This window comes from Nelumbo lutea, chromosome 7 (genome assembly GCF_056320005.1).
Source record: "Nelumbo lutea isolate HS-2025 chromosome 7, American lotus-T2T, whole genome shotgun sequence".
Classification (NCBI taxonomy): Eukaryota; Viridiplantae; Streptophyta; class Magnoliopsida; order Proteales; family Nelumbonaceae; genus Nelumbo; species Nelumbo lutea.
The window spans coordinates 29,047,227-29,061,476 of NC_142690.1; the positions used below are offsets into that span (position 1 = coordinate 29,047,227).

The 14,250-nt window shown below is 36.8% G+C and overlaps 1 protein-coding gene across 2 annotated transcripts in view; it reads left to right on the forward strand.

Annotated features, from left to right (window-relative positions):
* Positions 1 to 14,250, forward strand: part of LOC148845909 (integrin-linked protein kinase 1-like) — a 73,392-nt gene that overhangs the window by 16,389 nt on the left and 42,753 nt on the right. For both annotated transcript variants that reach the window (XM_088956031.1, XM_088956032.1), the window contains exons 4-8: positions 2,281 to 2,366; positions 7,282 to 7,402; positions 8,133 to 8,212; positions 8,412 to 8,474; positions 8,605 to 8,726. In XM_088956031.1, coding sequence (XP_088812157.1) covers positions 2,281 to 2,366; positions 7,282 to 7,402; positions 8,133 to 8,212; positions 8,412 to 8,474; positions 8,605 to 8,726 — 472 coding nt within the window. The remainder of the gene's footprint in view (positions 1 to 2,280; positions 2,367 to 7,281; positions 7,403 to 8,132; positions 8,213 to 8,411; positions 8,475 to 8,604; positions 8,727 to 14,250) is intronic.

Below are 14,250 nucleotides of genomic sequence, written 5' to 3' on the forward strand. Positions count from 1 at the left end.
TGCTCTGTTCTCCGGTCTTGTGGAGGAGGGTGATGTGGCTAGGGAAGAGCTTCTAGCTGTAGTATATGGGGTTGAGAAGGCCAAAGAGTTGGGGATTAATAGATTGATCATCGAGGGAGATTCAAAAATTGTGATAAAATGGTTGTAGAAAAGGGAAGGAGTGACCTGGTAGCTGAAGAATGATTTCAGAAGGTTCAAATGGATGTCAAGGAATATGTCGATTAAGGTGGGTTGGGTTAGGAGATCGGTCAACAGTTTGGCTAATAGCTTAGCAAAGCACGGGGTTCAAAGTACATATATGTTTTGGGCACATTTGTAATTCTGTCCTATGTCAACTTCTATGTTGATATCTTTGCAACTTCTTGTTGTATCCTAAAGCATTTTAATTAATGAAAATTTTCAGAGTTATTGATAAAAAAAAGATTCTCGTAGGTTCACAAACCGTCTAACATTGAAAAGATTGGATGATTGCTTGCAATTTTGGAACATCATTTGTAGTTGCAAACATTTGTTCCCCAGATGATCTTGTTGTAGTTACACTATCAAATACACCTAGAACACAATAAACCACAAGGTTCTGTACAATTCTCAAAAGTGTATAGACCATCCAGTATAGTGGAGACCGGATGGTGTTTTATAGATTTAGAAACCATCTGGAATTACACAAGCCAGATGGTGTTTCACCATATTAGCAAGGAAGCTTCATCTTCCCCGATCATTTGAGATGAGCAGTGTGCGCCTTCACAAACTCATGAGGCAAAACATCCTTCACCATTCTAGCAATCTCCATGACTACAACAACACGTAGAGTTGTGAGACAACAATGAACTTCTAGGGTTTTTACTGTCTAGGAAGTGTAGAGGGAATTCTTGTAGGAGATATTTGTGGTTGGCTACACAAATCCTATCTCCCCATAGTAAAGAGCTCGAACCACGTTTTTTGCAAATATAGAAGCCTCTCTAGCTTCATTTCAACATACAAGAAAAATACCAAAAAAATGATAGAGAAATAAACAAATACCATAACAAAGTGAGAAGAGGGAGATACAAAGAAAGACACAGAAGACTGAGACAATGAAAGAACGAAAGTAAAGTTTTGCCTAATGCCTAATGGGTGGGATTTTAATATGGGGCAATTTGGCAAAAAATAATAAGCTTTTCGTATGACTCATTGTTTTTGAATTGTTTTTAAAAGGTATCTGATTTTGTCAATAGTCGTAACTCTGTTAATTTTTATGCGAAAAGCCCATATAGATAAGTATATTTAAATTACAACATATGAACTATTTAATATTAAAGAGTATCTATCAAATCTACTAATCAACATTTATATCAGAAAATGGTTTTTAATTTAGAAAAATTATAGAAACAAAAATATTAATAATGGAATAATTATTTAGTAATTAAAAATTTCCATATGATATGCGTCTTAGAAATTTTAATAGATCTGATATATTTTAAATTGAGATTATATATTTTTATAAATTATTAATTGATGTTTTCATTTGCATTTGAGAATTCAATATTTGGTTGAGTTTCTTGTTAATGTAAAAATGGTAAAATAGAAAAAAAAGTGATATAACAATTAAAATATAATATGTGCATACATTATGTGTCTTGGACTCTTGATGGATGCATTATCAATAAAACTGTATGATATCTATGCATCCTGTTATATTAACTATAATATATTCTTTCATATATACCATTAAAATATACATTTTCTATGTATTTATACATTATTTGTGGCTATTTGATTTTAAATTTAGTGTTATTTATGTATTTATGGAATTTGTTTGTGTTTCCCTAGTGTATCCAAGTGTTTTCTTTATTTTTCGTCCGTATCCTTGCATTTCCATGGTGCATCTGTATCTAAGTTGTCCAATACGATACCTGATACTGATACTTTGGTCCTTGATTTGGGCTTGGGATTGGCAGTGCAAGACAAGCTCATGCTAGCAAAGTTTTCTATTGTCGTGGTATATTATAATATATTTTTATTGCATAATTTGGTGTATTAAATTTATTAAAGTAAATAATGTGTTGGGCCTTCAGTTGTCATTTCTGCATCACAAGTATTTATAGCTATCTTTTCTTTGAAGGGATTTTTTAGAAGAAAATTCTTGGCATGATTGTGAGTTCGCAGTGATTGACATCCTTTTACTTTTCTTATCTTGCTTCAAAAACTGTTGGGCTCTTGTGTTGGTACCTCATCAGAACAATTTTTTTCCTTATAGGTGGTTTCATAATGGATATACTTTGTTCTAATTTTCCTGCACAGGGCACATATCGAGTGGCTAAATGGAATGGAACAAAGGTTGCTGTAAAGATACTTGATAAGGACAGCTATTCAGATCCAGAGAGCATGTACAACATTCTTTTCTTCTTTAAATTGAGTTAGTTCAATTATTGAAAGGGAAAATTTCACCTTGATGTGCTGTGCAATTATCTTTTTAATTATTTAAAACTCCTTAATATATTGCTCAACCAGACACACTCATACAAGAAATAGATGTACAGGATCCTTCAGCTATAGTAATTTTATATCTACTAGAGGAGAGATGATATGAACTGAATAGGATAACATGCATGTCATGTGGTCTGGAGTATCCAAGTCAATAAGCAAGGAATTGGGTGCAGCAGTATGATAGGATAAAGAATTACCTAGCTTAGCAAAGGCTGTTGAGGGACCAGCAGGGCCAGGATAACTCGTACTACTACTATCTTCTGGTTTTGTTACATGGTGCCTGAGTCTGTCAATTTCTAGAAGTCAGAAAAGCTATTGATAAAACATCTCCACTTCTAGAACCCTTAAACGTAGAGGTAGATATAGGAGTCTTAGCACTAGTATCCACATGAGCATTGCTCTTCTTTGCTCCATTAAACTTGTCTGGTTTTAACTCATGTAGCTTCTAACATCTATGTTTGGCATGCTTTGTTTTCTTAAAATAATCACATACGACAACATCCACTTATATCACATAATTATCTCCAGGACCACTATTCTACTTGGGCTTAGTAGATATCACTGCAAAGTGTTCAGATGTGTATGAATCTTAGTAGAATAGTAGCCCTATGGCTTTCTTTCTTTTGGCAAGGGAGTTGATAAATTGAATGTGCAAAACTGAAGAAATTTTTAAAAAGTGAAGAATAGAAGGAAGAAGAGGAGTAGAAGAAGGAAGAACTTGTTTGAATAGGGTGTGCTTTCCTCACTTCACACATCCTTTAGCATTTTTATTTATATAAGAAGCTGGAAACTTACAACTATTCCCTTAATCAGCCACCTCTTAATAGGTTAATTACAAAGACAAATATACACTTGTATTATGGACATCTGTTAACAAAGGGAATATGCTATAGAATGTCTAACAACTTTGTTCAAGATGTGCTGTGATGTGAAATCAAACTCAAAGTTTGATCCAGCCAAGGAACCAAACACAATGTGTTTCTCCACATGCTTCCTGTACTGTTAACCATCAAGGTGATCCCTCCACTCTAGAGTCTTTAAGTGCTCTATATCTTCCCACAAAGACTAAAGGGAAGAAAAATGCATTGCCACAAACTTCTCCCCCTATTGAATATTGTTGACTTCCCTATGCAACTATTATGTCTTGGCAGTGTTCTGAGCCTGTAAGTATGGCAGTTGCCTTATTTCCAGGTCCTTGGCTGTAGAGAGAAACATGTAGTTCCTTGCATTGTGTGGTTGCATGGAACTAACCAGCCAAAACATGACCATTAAGTTCTCTTGAGCCCACTTTGAGTAATTGAGATTTGAGATTATTTGACTGGGGTTGCTTCTTTCTTCCTGTGTGAAATAACCCATCCTTCCATGACTCCCAAATGTACATTTTTGTGAACTCAGACCATTCCAGGAAATTGCTGCTATCAGGTTTCATAGTCAATAATCTTGGTATAAAAAGAGGGGTAAACAATCCAACGGATTTGGTTCTGATTGAGATTAAACCAAGTCTGGATTAGCCACAAATATCAGGCAAATAAAATGGAACAACCGCTGTTCAAAAAACCCCATATAACAGGAAAGCTGGTTTGGAATATGATAGAGCAGTTGTTTTTTGGTGTATTTGGCAAGTGAGAAATGGCAGATTTTTTAAAAACATGGGAGGAGCTGTAGATTCTGTTTTTCAAAAAAATACTGGGCAAAATGTTTGCTTGGTAGGAAAAATGTTATTTGGTGTCCTGTGTACTGCTTGTTGTACAGTGACTTCTTTTTTATGATAGATTAATGAAATACATACTTCACCTTTTCTCCAAAAAGAAAAACATATACAGATGGATCAATCAAGAGATCAGATCTGCGTTCTTTTGACTTTTACAACAAAAATCTAAAAAAACATGATGACAGTCTCCAGCGAGTCTGAAAGAAAATGTGTCTAAAATTGCATACTATCAAGATCTTGGGTTTTCTTCTCATGAAGGTTGAATTAACCATATGACATGCTGATGTCAACAATTGGCATTGATGATGCCAGTAGTCTGACAAGCTCTTAGCAATCAGTCTTTGATCTTGAGGTGCTCCAATACCTACTTGAGATTTGTAAATTGATTTGATAAGGTATTGTGGTTGAAGGAAAGAGAGTAAAAGATGAGAGAAGAAGAAAGTAGAAAGAAATTGAATGTGAGGCTGAAATTATTGGGCGTGACCATCTCATTAGCATTTATACTAATAGATGAAATTTAACATTTAAGTCCATCATTAGTATAAAGTAATGATTGCTCTCTGTATGTGCAATGGTTGGGTTGCTCCATTGCGATCTGGGTGACCAGGGTTCAAATCTTGAGAACAGCTTCTCTGTGTGCAGGGGTGATCCCACATTGGCAGGAGCCTCTTTTTTGATAGGTAAAGGAAATATTCATTAATTAATTAAACCAAAAAGTATACAAGCGGGAATCCCAAAATGAGGTGCAAGATGCAGCCTCAAGTATAAATCAACTTACAATTGAGCCCAAAACATAGCTTCCCTAAATACCCTGTGCTTAGCTAGAGAATCTGCTAAGCCATTAGCCGACCTCCTTTACCAAAGAATCCTTACAGTCATATTAGAAGTTAACCATTTGAATTTTTTCACAGATTCCCTGTAGGTCCAAATAACAGAGTCTGGATCTATCAGCCACCCTACTATCAGCTTAGAATCCCCCTCAATTATCAATCTGTCCACATTTAATTGTCTTGCAAGCTGCACCCCTACAGTACTTCTTGGAATTCAGAGTCCCCCAGACCAAGCGGGCCTGAAAGAAGAGCAATTATATACCTTCCTTCATCCCTTAGCACACTCTCTACACGTGAAGGCCCTGGATTTCCAAGACTACTGTCATCATAGTTTAGTTTTAGGAACCCTTCTTCAGGGGGAACCCATACTGGATTAGGCTTGACTTCAGCATCTGAACAGTTTACCACAGCTCTTCAATTCTGCCAAATATCATCAAAGGAGAAGAGGGAAAACAGCTCTATAGTTTTAATCCAATGTACCCAAGTTTTCAGACAACCCCACACAGAACCTCCAAATTTCTTACTTTATCTTTGAAAATTCTAGCACTCCTTTCTTCCCAAATGGTTCAAATCAGCGCAGCTCTGGCACATCTCCACAAAATGCTGTCCCACTGCTTAGACCAGCTGAAGGAAGAAGGGTCAAAAAGGCCCTGTCACATTAGCGGGAGCATTGTGCATTGGGCTGCCCTTTTATTAGTATAAAGTAAAAGTAAGACAAATTTCCCTTAAAGAAGCACCCCTCAACATTTGTTGAAGTTCTCCACTCATATTGGACTGGTATACACCATTGAGTCCCTAAAGTTGTTGCTAATTTTGTCAAAGCGAAGCCTCCCAAAAGATGAGTTCAAATTCTCATGTTTTTCTTTTTTGGATAGACTGAATTTTCTTTTCCTACCATCTGGTTCTGCTTTCTGCCAAGTGTCAAAGCATAAGATTGAATTGAAAGCTGTTAAATGGTGTGATTACTGCTTCTCATTATTTGATGATTTTGGGAACATGTAATTTCCTGGTTTCTTATTCTGTTCCCTCCCTTTGCATCCATGTTGATATCAGTGCTGTGTTCAACTGGGCTTAGTTCCATCTACTTTATATGCTGGTTAGCAACTTCTGCAATGAGCTATGAAACTCCTACTATGATATTTTTTAATGTTATTCTCAGTACCATGAATAGCTTGGTACTTGGGTGGTCCATTGTTGTAACGAGAAAAAATCTTACAGACAGTTTGATATTTTGGTAAAGCTGATTGTTTTATCATCAGTTTATTCTTATTGATGACTTTTTGTAAATCTGGGGCTGATTGTTGGTGTTGTGGTGGGAGCAATTTCCTTGGGAAAGTTTTGGTCTTCCTTTATTACATTAGGATTTCTAGTGCAATTACTCAGGTTCTCTGTTAGCCTGTAGTCATTCTTTTAATTTTCTTAATATTTTTTTCTTGTATATGATTGGAAAAAGGTAGAATCTCATGGAAGGATCTAGATATATACTCAAATCGGTGATACTTGTCTTAGAACATCAATTAAATTGGAAATGCTCTTTGTAACCTTTCTGGTGTGTGTTTTGGGTCAGTGTAACTGCTCTCAGTTACTGTTACAGAAAACATCGGAATGTACTTAAGGTTAAATCTCATAGAAGGGTTTGGGTAGGTTCAGGGAAGATCTTATAAATATATTTGGAGTATTAAATCTACAGTCTTCACATTTTAAGAAAAGTTCAATGCTAAATACAATTCCTATGTTTGAGTAAGTTCAATGCTCTTTGTAACCTTTCTGGTGTGTGTTTTGGGTCAGTGTAACTGCTCTCAGTTACTATTACCGAAAACATCGGAATGTACTTAAGGTTAAATCTCATAGAAGGGTTTGAGTAAGTTCAGGGAAGATCTTATAAATATATTTGGAGTATTAAATCTACAGTCTTCACATTTTAAGAAAAGTTCAATGCTAAATACAATTACTATGTTTCTTGGTTTATGACCTAAAAGGCTTGACGACTTTTTCCAGTCTAAACAAGTGACATCTGAATATTGTATTGTATTTCTTGTAGCAAGAAGCTCCTTATCGTTAGGCAAACTATATAACTTTGTTGTGGTATTACTTTCTGTTGAATGCTTATGGCTTTTAGTGTTTGCCTCTCACCAACAGATTCTGCAATGAGTTGGTTTAGAAATTTTTCATGGGGAAATTTGTAAAATACTAGAATGTTAACTTTTAACTAGACTGATCCTTTTTTTCATTTACTTTGACTGTTAATCCTCTTCTACATCCTTTATTGGACAGAAATGCTTTTAAACATGAACTGACGTTGTTAGAGAAAGTTCGGCATCCCAATGTTGTCCAGTTTGTTGGAGCTGTTACGCAGAATATACCAATGATGATTGTTTCAGAGTACCATCCAAAAGTAAGAAGATTATTTTTTATAGATCAATATGCAGCTGGTGAATAAAAAAACAAACAAGAGTGAGAGACAAGCTATATGACAAAATGAAAGCAAATATCACAATCTACACGGGACTCAAACCTAGATTTCTGGATATATTTCCACTACTTTACTAATTAGCTTTCGGACTACATTTATATTATGTTTCTTCAAGAGTTCTCAGCTTCTGTTAAGTTTCCTTATGAAATGGCATATGTATAGTTCTAAAGTTCCCAATCTTCACCGATCATTGATTCTATTCATCTCAACTACATTGTTGGCCCATTTTACTTTATCAAAGGCAATCTCCATTGTTGAATTGAGTTGAGGTCATTTTACAAATTTCAATGATTTAAAACCTGCTTCACTGGTTATATTATTAAAGTCCTGGAGTCTTGGTTGTCACTGTTCCTTGAGAGCTCATGCTTATGCTTACTTCCCGAGGTCCAACTACCTCAAACTTTAGCCTTTAAAAAGCATCACTTTGAGCATATGTTCTTTATTAGCCTTTAAAAAGCATCACTTTGACCATATGTTATTAAAGTCTTTGAGTCTTGCTTATGACTATGCATTGAGAGCTCATGCTTATGCTTACTTCCTGAGGTCCAACTACCTCAAACTTTAGCCTTTAAAAAGCATCACTTTGACCATATGTTCTTTATTGGATCTTTAATCATTAGGTACTGGTTCTCATCTTATGGTCAATTTCCAGGGTGACCTTGGAAGCTATATTCAAAAGAAAGGGCGTCTATCACCATCTAAAGTTTTAAAATTTGCTCTTGATATTTCTAGGTAAGTTATTTTCTTTTGCAGATTCAGAAATTTTCCTTTTATTTCCAGGATATTCCTTCTGTATCTTTTTTTTTTTTTTAGAATATGTGCCCATGTTATTACCTTCAAATTTCCTCTGAAGTTTTCTCTAATAACTGTCTTAATACCTTCAGTCACTAGGTTATCCAATTTGAATGTTCTTTCTTTTTTTTTTCTTCAGGGGCATGAACTATCTTCATGAATGCAAGACAGACCCAATTATTCATTGTGATTTAAAGCCAAAGTAAGACAACCAAATGAGAGAGTTAATTAATTTCATTATGTAGAGCAGTTAGGAAATCAAAATTTTTTACTTTGTAATCATAGTGGTGATGTACTGTTCTTTACTATTTGAAGTTTTGGTAAGGTGCCAGAAATATTTTGCTGGATAGTGGAGACCATTTGAAGGTCACAGGATTTGGCTTGATAAAATTGTCAAAAATTTCACCTGACAAAGCAAAACTTGCACATCCAGGGGCTCTTGTTGATCCTTCAAGTAAGTTCCTTTTATATGCCTTGACTGTAACATTAGTCCGGACAGAGATTGGAATTCCTGCAAACAAAAACTCTGCACACACTCTGCAAGCACAGGGATCCAGCCACACATTGGGAGAATCTCCCTATGAATTTAACATACATATATACGGGAGATATTCTGACTGTGCGGCCGGATGCCATGTATACAGAGTTTTTGCTTGCAGGAGATCTGGCCTCCTGTGGACAAGTCCCTTCTGAAGCAGAGATTTTTTTCACTCCATAAAAAAATCTGGCATATTAGATGTCTTTCTTTCAGACAGTTAACATAACCTTTAATTTGACCTTTAACCAATGATTTTATCAATTTCGGCAAAAGAATAGTATTTACTGTATGCCTAGCATCCTTGGTATAAACTGGAGAACCATCTAACCCTTTGTTCAATCCATTACATTACATTAGTGCCAAGAAAAATTGTTCCCTATTGTCTCCTTGCTTGGCTAAGTATTATATTCACTGAAAGTTGGTTAAAATCTTCACTGGAATTCATAGTATGTTCTTTTAGTGTCCATGATAATGATTTTCTCTGCTTCACTTAATCAAGCTATTAAGCTTCATTGCTTGGTAAGGTCTCTTGCTGGTTGTAGTGGAGACTTGGGAACGAATCCCGCCTGTGCCTGGGTTTGGGGGGAGAGGGGTGGTTTATGGGTTTGGGAGATGGGCTACCCCCGTTGTGTAGCCCCTTGAAGCAAAAAAAAAAAAAAATCAAACTATTAAGTTTCGTAAGTGATGTGTTTCAGCTTTTTATTTCTCTTTTTTCAATATTTTAGTGAAAGTGTTCAAATATTGGTAGGACAAAAGGAGGGAAAGGATGTGGCTCATCAAGGGGTTAATTTGGTGGCACCTTGGTCTCAGAACCCAATGAATCAGGCTTCAATACCACTCAGGTTAGATTTTAACTTGTAGATGGGAATGGGGTATGTTCCAGTCATTCTTTATCTTCAGTGGATGTTGACTTGGCTATGGAAGTATGGGTAGGGGAGTTTAGAAGATATGATGGGTTGAGCAGTAATAGGAGGGAAACTATTGGTTGATTTACAAGTGAAAGATGGTCTTGTAAATTGTTCCTTTCCTGTTTTGGTGAATCAACCTCAACCTTTAGAAGTCTTGGAAGGAAGTGTGGCTGGTAGCGAATCAGGGGAGATGACGATGGTGGAAGAGGATAAAGGAGGTGGGCTTCCTGAGTCTCAGTTGTGTAGTACTGTGGATATGTTGTTGATAAGAGGGATAGATTTGCTGATATCCTAGTGGGAATTTTGGAGGAAGATTTAGGCAGGTTCAGATATAGAGATAATCCCTATTCATACAGATTAGAACATTCTCTTAATTGGGAGTTCAGTTACACTTGTCAAAGACCTGATGCTGAAGGAAAATTGCGGCAATTGGTTGAAATTAGTTAGAGGTGTTAAGAATCACCACCTGGTTCATATCACTGACATTTTCTCACATTTATGGAGCAACTTATGGGGTCCAGGCCCAAGTAGCAAGTTTAAGGTCTATAAGAGGTAAGGTGGTAGGAGTTTTTTGTGTTCTGTTGGCACACCTGGGAAATTGAGTTTTGATCACTATTCTAAAAGAAAGTTGTGTGGAGAGGACACTATTGTGATGATCAGAAAATACACTTGCTGATGGCTAACCTAGATCACTGGTGGGTAGAGTCGAAGAGATGACAATATTGGGTGTTGATGTCCTATAGGGGCTGGAATGTTGGTGCATACTTATTTTCTTTTAGCATCTATACCTCTGTCAAGCCTTTGAGGAAGGCTTGGTTTGGCACGTGGAATGAGTATTTTATATTTTGTATTCCTAATACTGTACTTTCTGATTGTTACTATAAAATTCATTTGTTACTGCCTGGGGGTTGGCTTGAATTCCAAGCCATAATCATGTCTTGTTAAGGAGGAGGTTTGGAGAGCCACAGTTTAATTACTTAGATTTTAAGGAAAAAGGTGTATATCAGTTTTTGTTATTGGTAACCAAATTGGATTTCTTATGGGTTATTGTCTTGAGAGGTAAGGATAGGTTTGAGAAGTTATAACCATATTTTTTGTGGCTTTTCAATAGGGTGGCTTTAGGTCTGCCACCTGGTTATGAATTTTGGGGTTTTACTGGTTTTCTGCCTCAGTTTTTGGATTCTTAGAATTTCATGTGAGGATCCTCTTCTGAAGTGCAAAAGCAATTTTTGGCTTTATCAAAGTTTCCCTTAGGAAGAATGTCTCTATTTTTTGGATGTTTCTCATGCTCATCACATTATTATTGGATTTTTTTTATCTTCTTCACCCATGAATGTAAGCATCTTGTCAAACCACATAAATGCTTGTTTTTTTTAAGTGTTCTGTTATTTTCTATGGTTTTTTCTCTATTTTTATTGCCATCAAACACATAAAATTGTTTCTGCACACCAAGGGGTATAAGAGCTCCATGTTTCTATGAAGGTTTTGACCAAAATTTCCCAGGTGAGGAAATTTGGCAAAGAGAACTTTGATTCTAAGGACAAACCAAAATTTCAGATATATTAATACAGTGTGGGTGGAGTTGATGTAGAAAAGGATGACCATAGCTATTTCTGCAAAATTTTTAAAGATCAGCTTGGGCTTGATCAGTGAGATGGTTGGTGGTCATACCCTGTTGAGTTATGAGAATACAGAAGAGTATCTTAATTAATGGAATTCAAATCATGATGGATAAGTTGCCTTGTCATCATCAAATCTCGGAATGTAATCAAGTAGGGATACATATAATGGGAGCTTACTTTTATTAAATGCCTATTTTGAGCCATGATACATGCTGGGAATGTGGATATAATGTTGTTGTAAGAGGATTGACTCCATTGAGGTGGTGGTTGAGCCTCTGAAGGTCCAAGGCAATGGCAGTTATAAAGAGATGGTGGGAGAGAGAGGAAGGAAGAGAAAGAATCTAGATTTTCTTACACATTTGGGCATGGGGCCCTTCTTTATATTATTTTCTCTTGAATTCTTAATGAGTTTTCTAGAATATTCTTTAAAAGTTATGGTAGCACAAGTGGCCAGCTATATCATGTACCTAGCAAATGGCTTGGCTTTGGATTGGACTGGCCCGGCTTGGTACGGGTTCATGCCAGGCCAATGATGTTCATGGACTTTTATAAACTGATTGTCTTATAGTTTTAACACTTGTGAAGTGGCAGAAATGAGTCGTGCACAGGCATCGACTTGATTGAGAGTTCACATTGGCAAGATAACCTTGATGAGATAATAGGCATTTATCCATGGCTTCACAAGGCCCTCTTTTTCCATGCATATTCTGAATTTTTATGTAGTAGTCGGCTTGATGAGTAGGTTTACCCTGGTTCATCATATTAGAAACTGCAACTTGGTGATGTAGGACAAGGTAGGGGTCTTGCAAATTTCAGGTCTGGTAGTGGGCTTTGTGTGGTAATAAAGGGAGATTTCAGTGATAAATGATGAACAGAGATGCAGAAGTGAGTAGACAGCTTGATATCAATAAAAAATGAGCAAAAGATTAGAAAGAAGGAGAAGGTTTCTTGCTGTTATAGTAAACAGAAATGAGATAGTCACTTAGAGAAGAAATAAGTGAGAGGGAAATAAGAGAAATTCCTGGAAACAACTATAATTCACTAAACCTAAATTAATTTCATTAAATCAATTATTCTTGTTAGAATGCTCGAGTAAGGGGTATTTTGGTCATTCTGGTGTATCTTATAGAAAGTGAAATGTCTATTGTATCTGAGTTTAGGTTATGTGTCCCATCTTCTATGAGGGACAAAATTGTATTTCTTGTAACTCAAGTTTTTCATGAATAAAAGTCAAGTGGGTCGGCTAGGAGAGGTACTTTTGTACATCCTCTCTTCTAGTCTGGCCAAATACTTTTCTCCTCTCCTTCTTCTTTCTCTTTTCTTTCTTCTTTCTTCTTCTCTACTTTGACATAGAAACAACTAGGGTTTATTCACATGGTATCAGAGCATTAAGGTTTGGTGTTGGTTTTTTTTGCTGCTGTCTTCTTCCTGGGTTCGCCGCCAGCTTCACAGTAGGTTTCTTCATCCTATAGCTGATCTGATTGAAGACTCGATAAAGGGCTGAAAAGGAGTTGTCGTTTTGAGGGCCTGGAGGTGAGAATGCCTCTAGCTGGTGTTGTGGTGGTCGTTGAAGTGGTATACTAGACCCTCTATTCAGTGTACGAAGAGGGCTGGTCGTATACAGGTATGGACACTGCTGTCGTGTGTTCAGAAATGGACTGTGAATGCTGATTTTTTTTGTGTGCATTGAAAGTTAGTTGTTGTGGTGCTGGGTGAAACTGATACACATATTAGTCATTTTTTTTGTGTTTTCTTGCTCACGTGTGCTGAAAGAAGAGCGGTAGACTGCTGATGTCTACGGCAGCAGTGGTGTGGTTTTGATTGTGTTGTGGTGGCTGGCATATTTATGTTTTTAAATGCTTAAAAGTGAACCCCTAGACCTTGTGTGTAATCAGTTCTGCAGTTTGCAGAACAAGTGTTCGATGAAATGACTGAGTAATTTTAGTAGTGGTGTGTTGGTGGTAAATGGTCCTGCAGTGTGCAATCCAAGTGTTTGATGTGTTGACTGAATGATTTCAGCTTTAGAGTGTAGTGTGTAATATGCAGTTGAAGAAAGTGGGTTGGTGGTATTGTAAGTGAGATAAGTCTTGTGACAAGTGTGAGATTGTGGTGTATATTCAGAGGAGACATAATTGAGATGGCTTCAACTGTAGTTGGGAATGACAACAAAACAGGCATCATGCTCTCTTCAGATTATCTAAGTGTTCAAATGACATCCATCAAGTTGAATGGTGAGAACTATATACCATGGGCAAAATCTGTGGAGGTGTTCTTGAAGGCCAAAAGGAAAGTAAAATATGTGAGGGAAGAGAAACCTTCCTCTGATTATCCTGGGTTCAGTGATTGGGAACAAGATGATGCACAAATAATGACATGGCTTTGGAACAGCATGGAACCAAAGATTAGTGTGAACTTCATGTTCCTAGATACAACCAAAGAGATATGGGATCATGCTAAAACGTTGTACTCTGGACAAGACAACACAACTAGGGTATATCAGTTATACCAAGAGTACTTCAATTTGAAGCAAGGAAGTCAAAGCTTAGAAGAGTATTATGCAAGTTTGAGAAACATCCGCAATGAGCTAAATGTGTATCACCCTCTCACATTAGATGTCCAGATCCAACAACAACAACGTGAACAACTTGATGTGACTTGGTTTCTTGTGGGTTTGAAGGCTGAGTATGAGCCTGTCAGAGCACAAATATTGGGGGGATCAGCTCTCCCCTCACTTGAAGAAGTTTTTGCCCGTCTTAAGAGGACATCCATTGAGCCAGCGGAACATTCTTCTTTCTCTGATAGATCTGGTTTGGTAGTGACTAAAGGGAGTAGTCGTGGAAGTAGAAGTGGTGGTGGTAGCAGTGGCCCTCCAAGCAACCGTGGTGGACACATGTTTAACCGGGCCAGTGG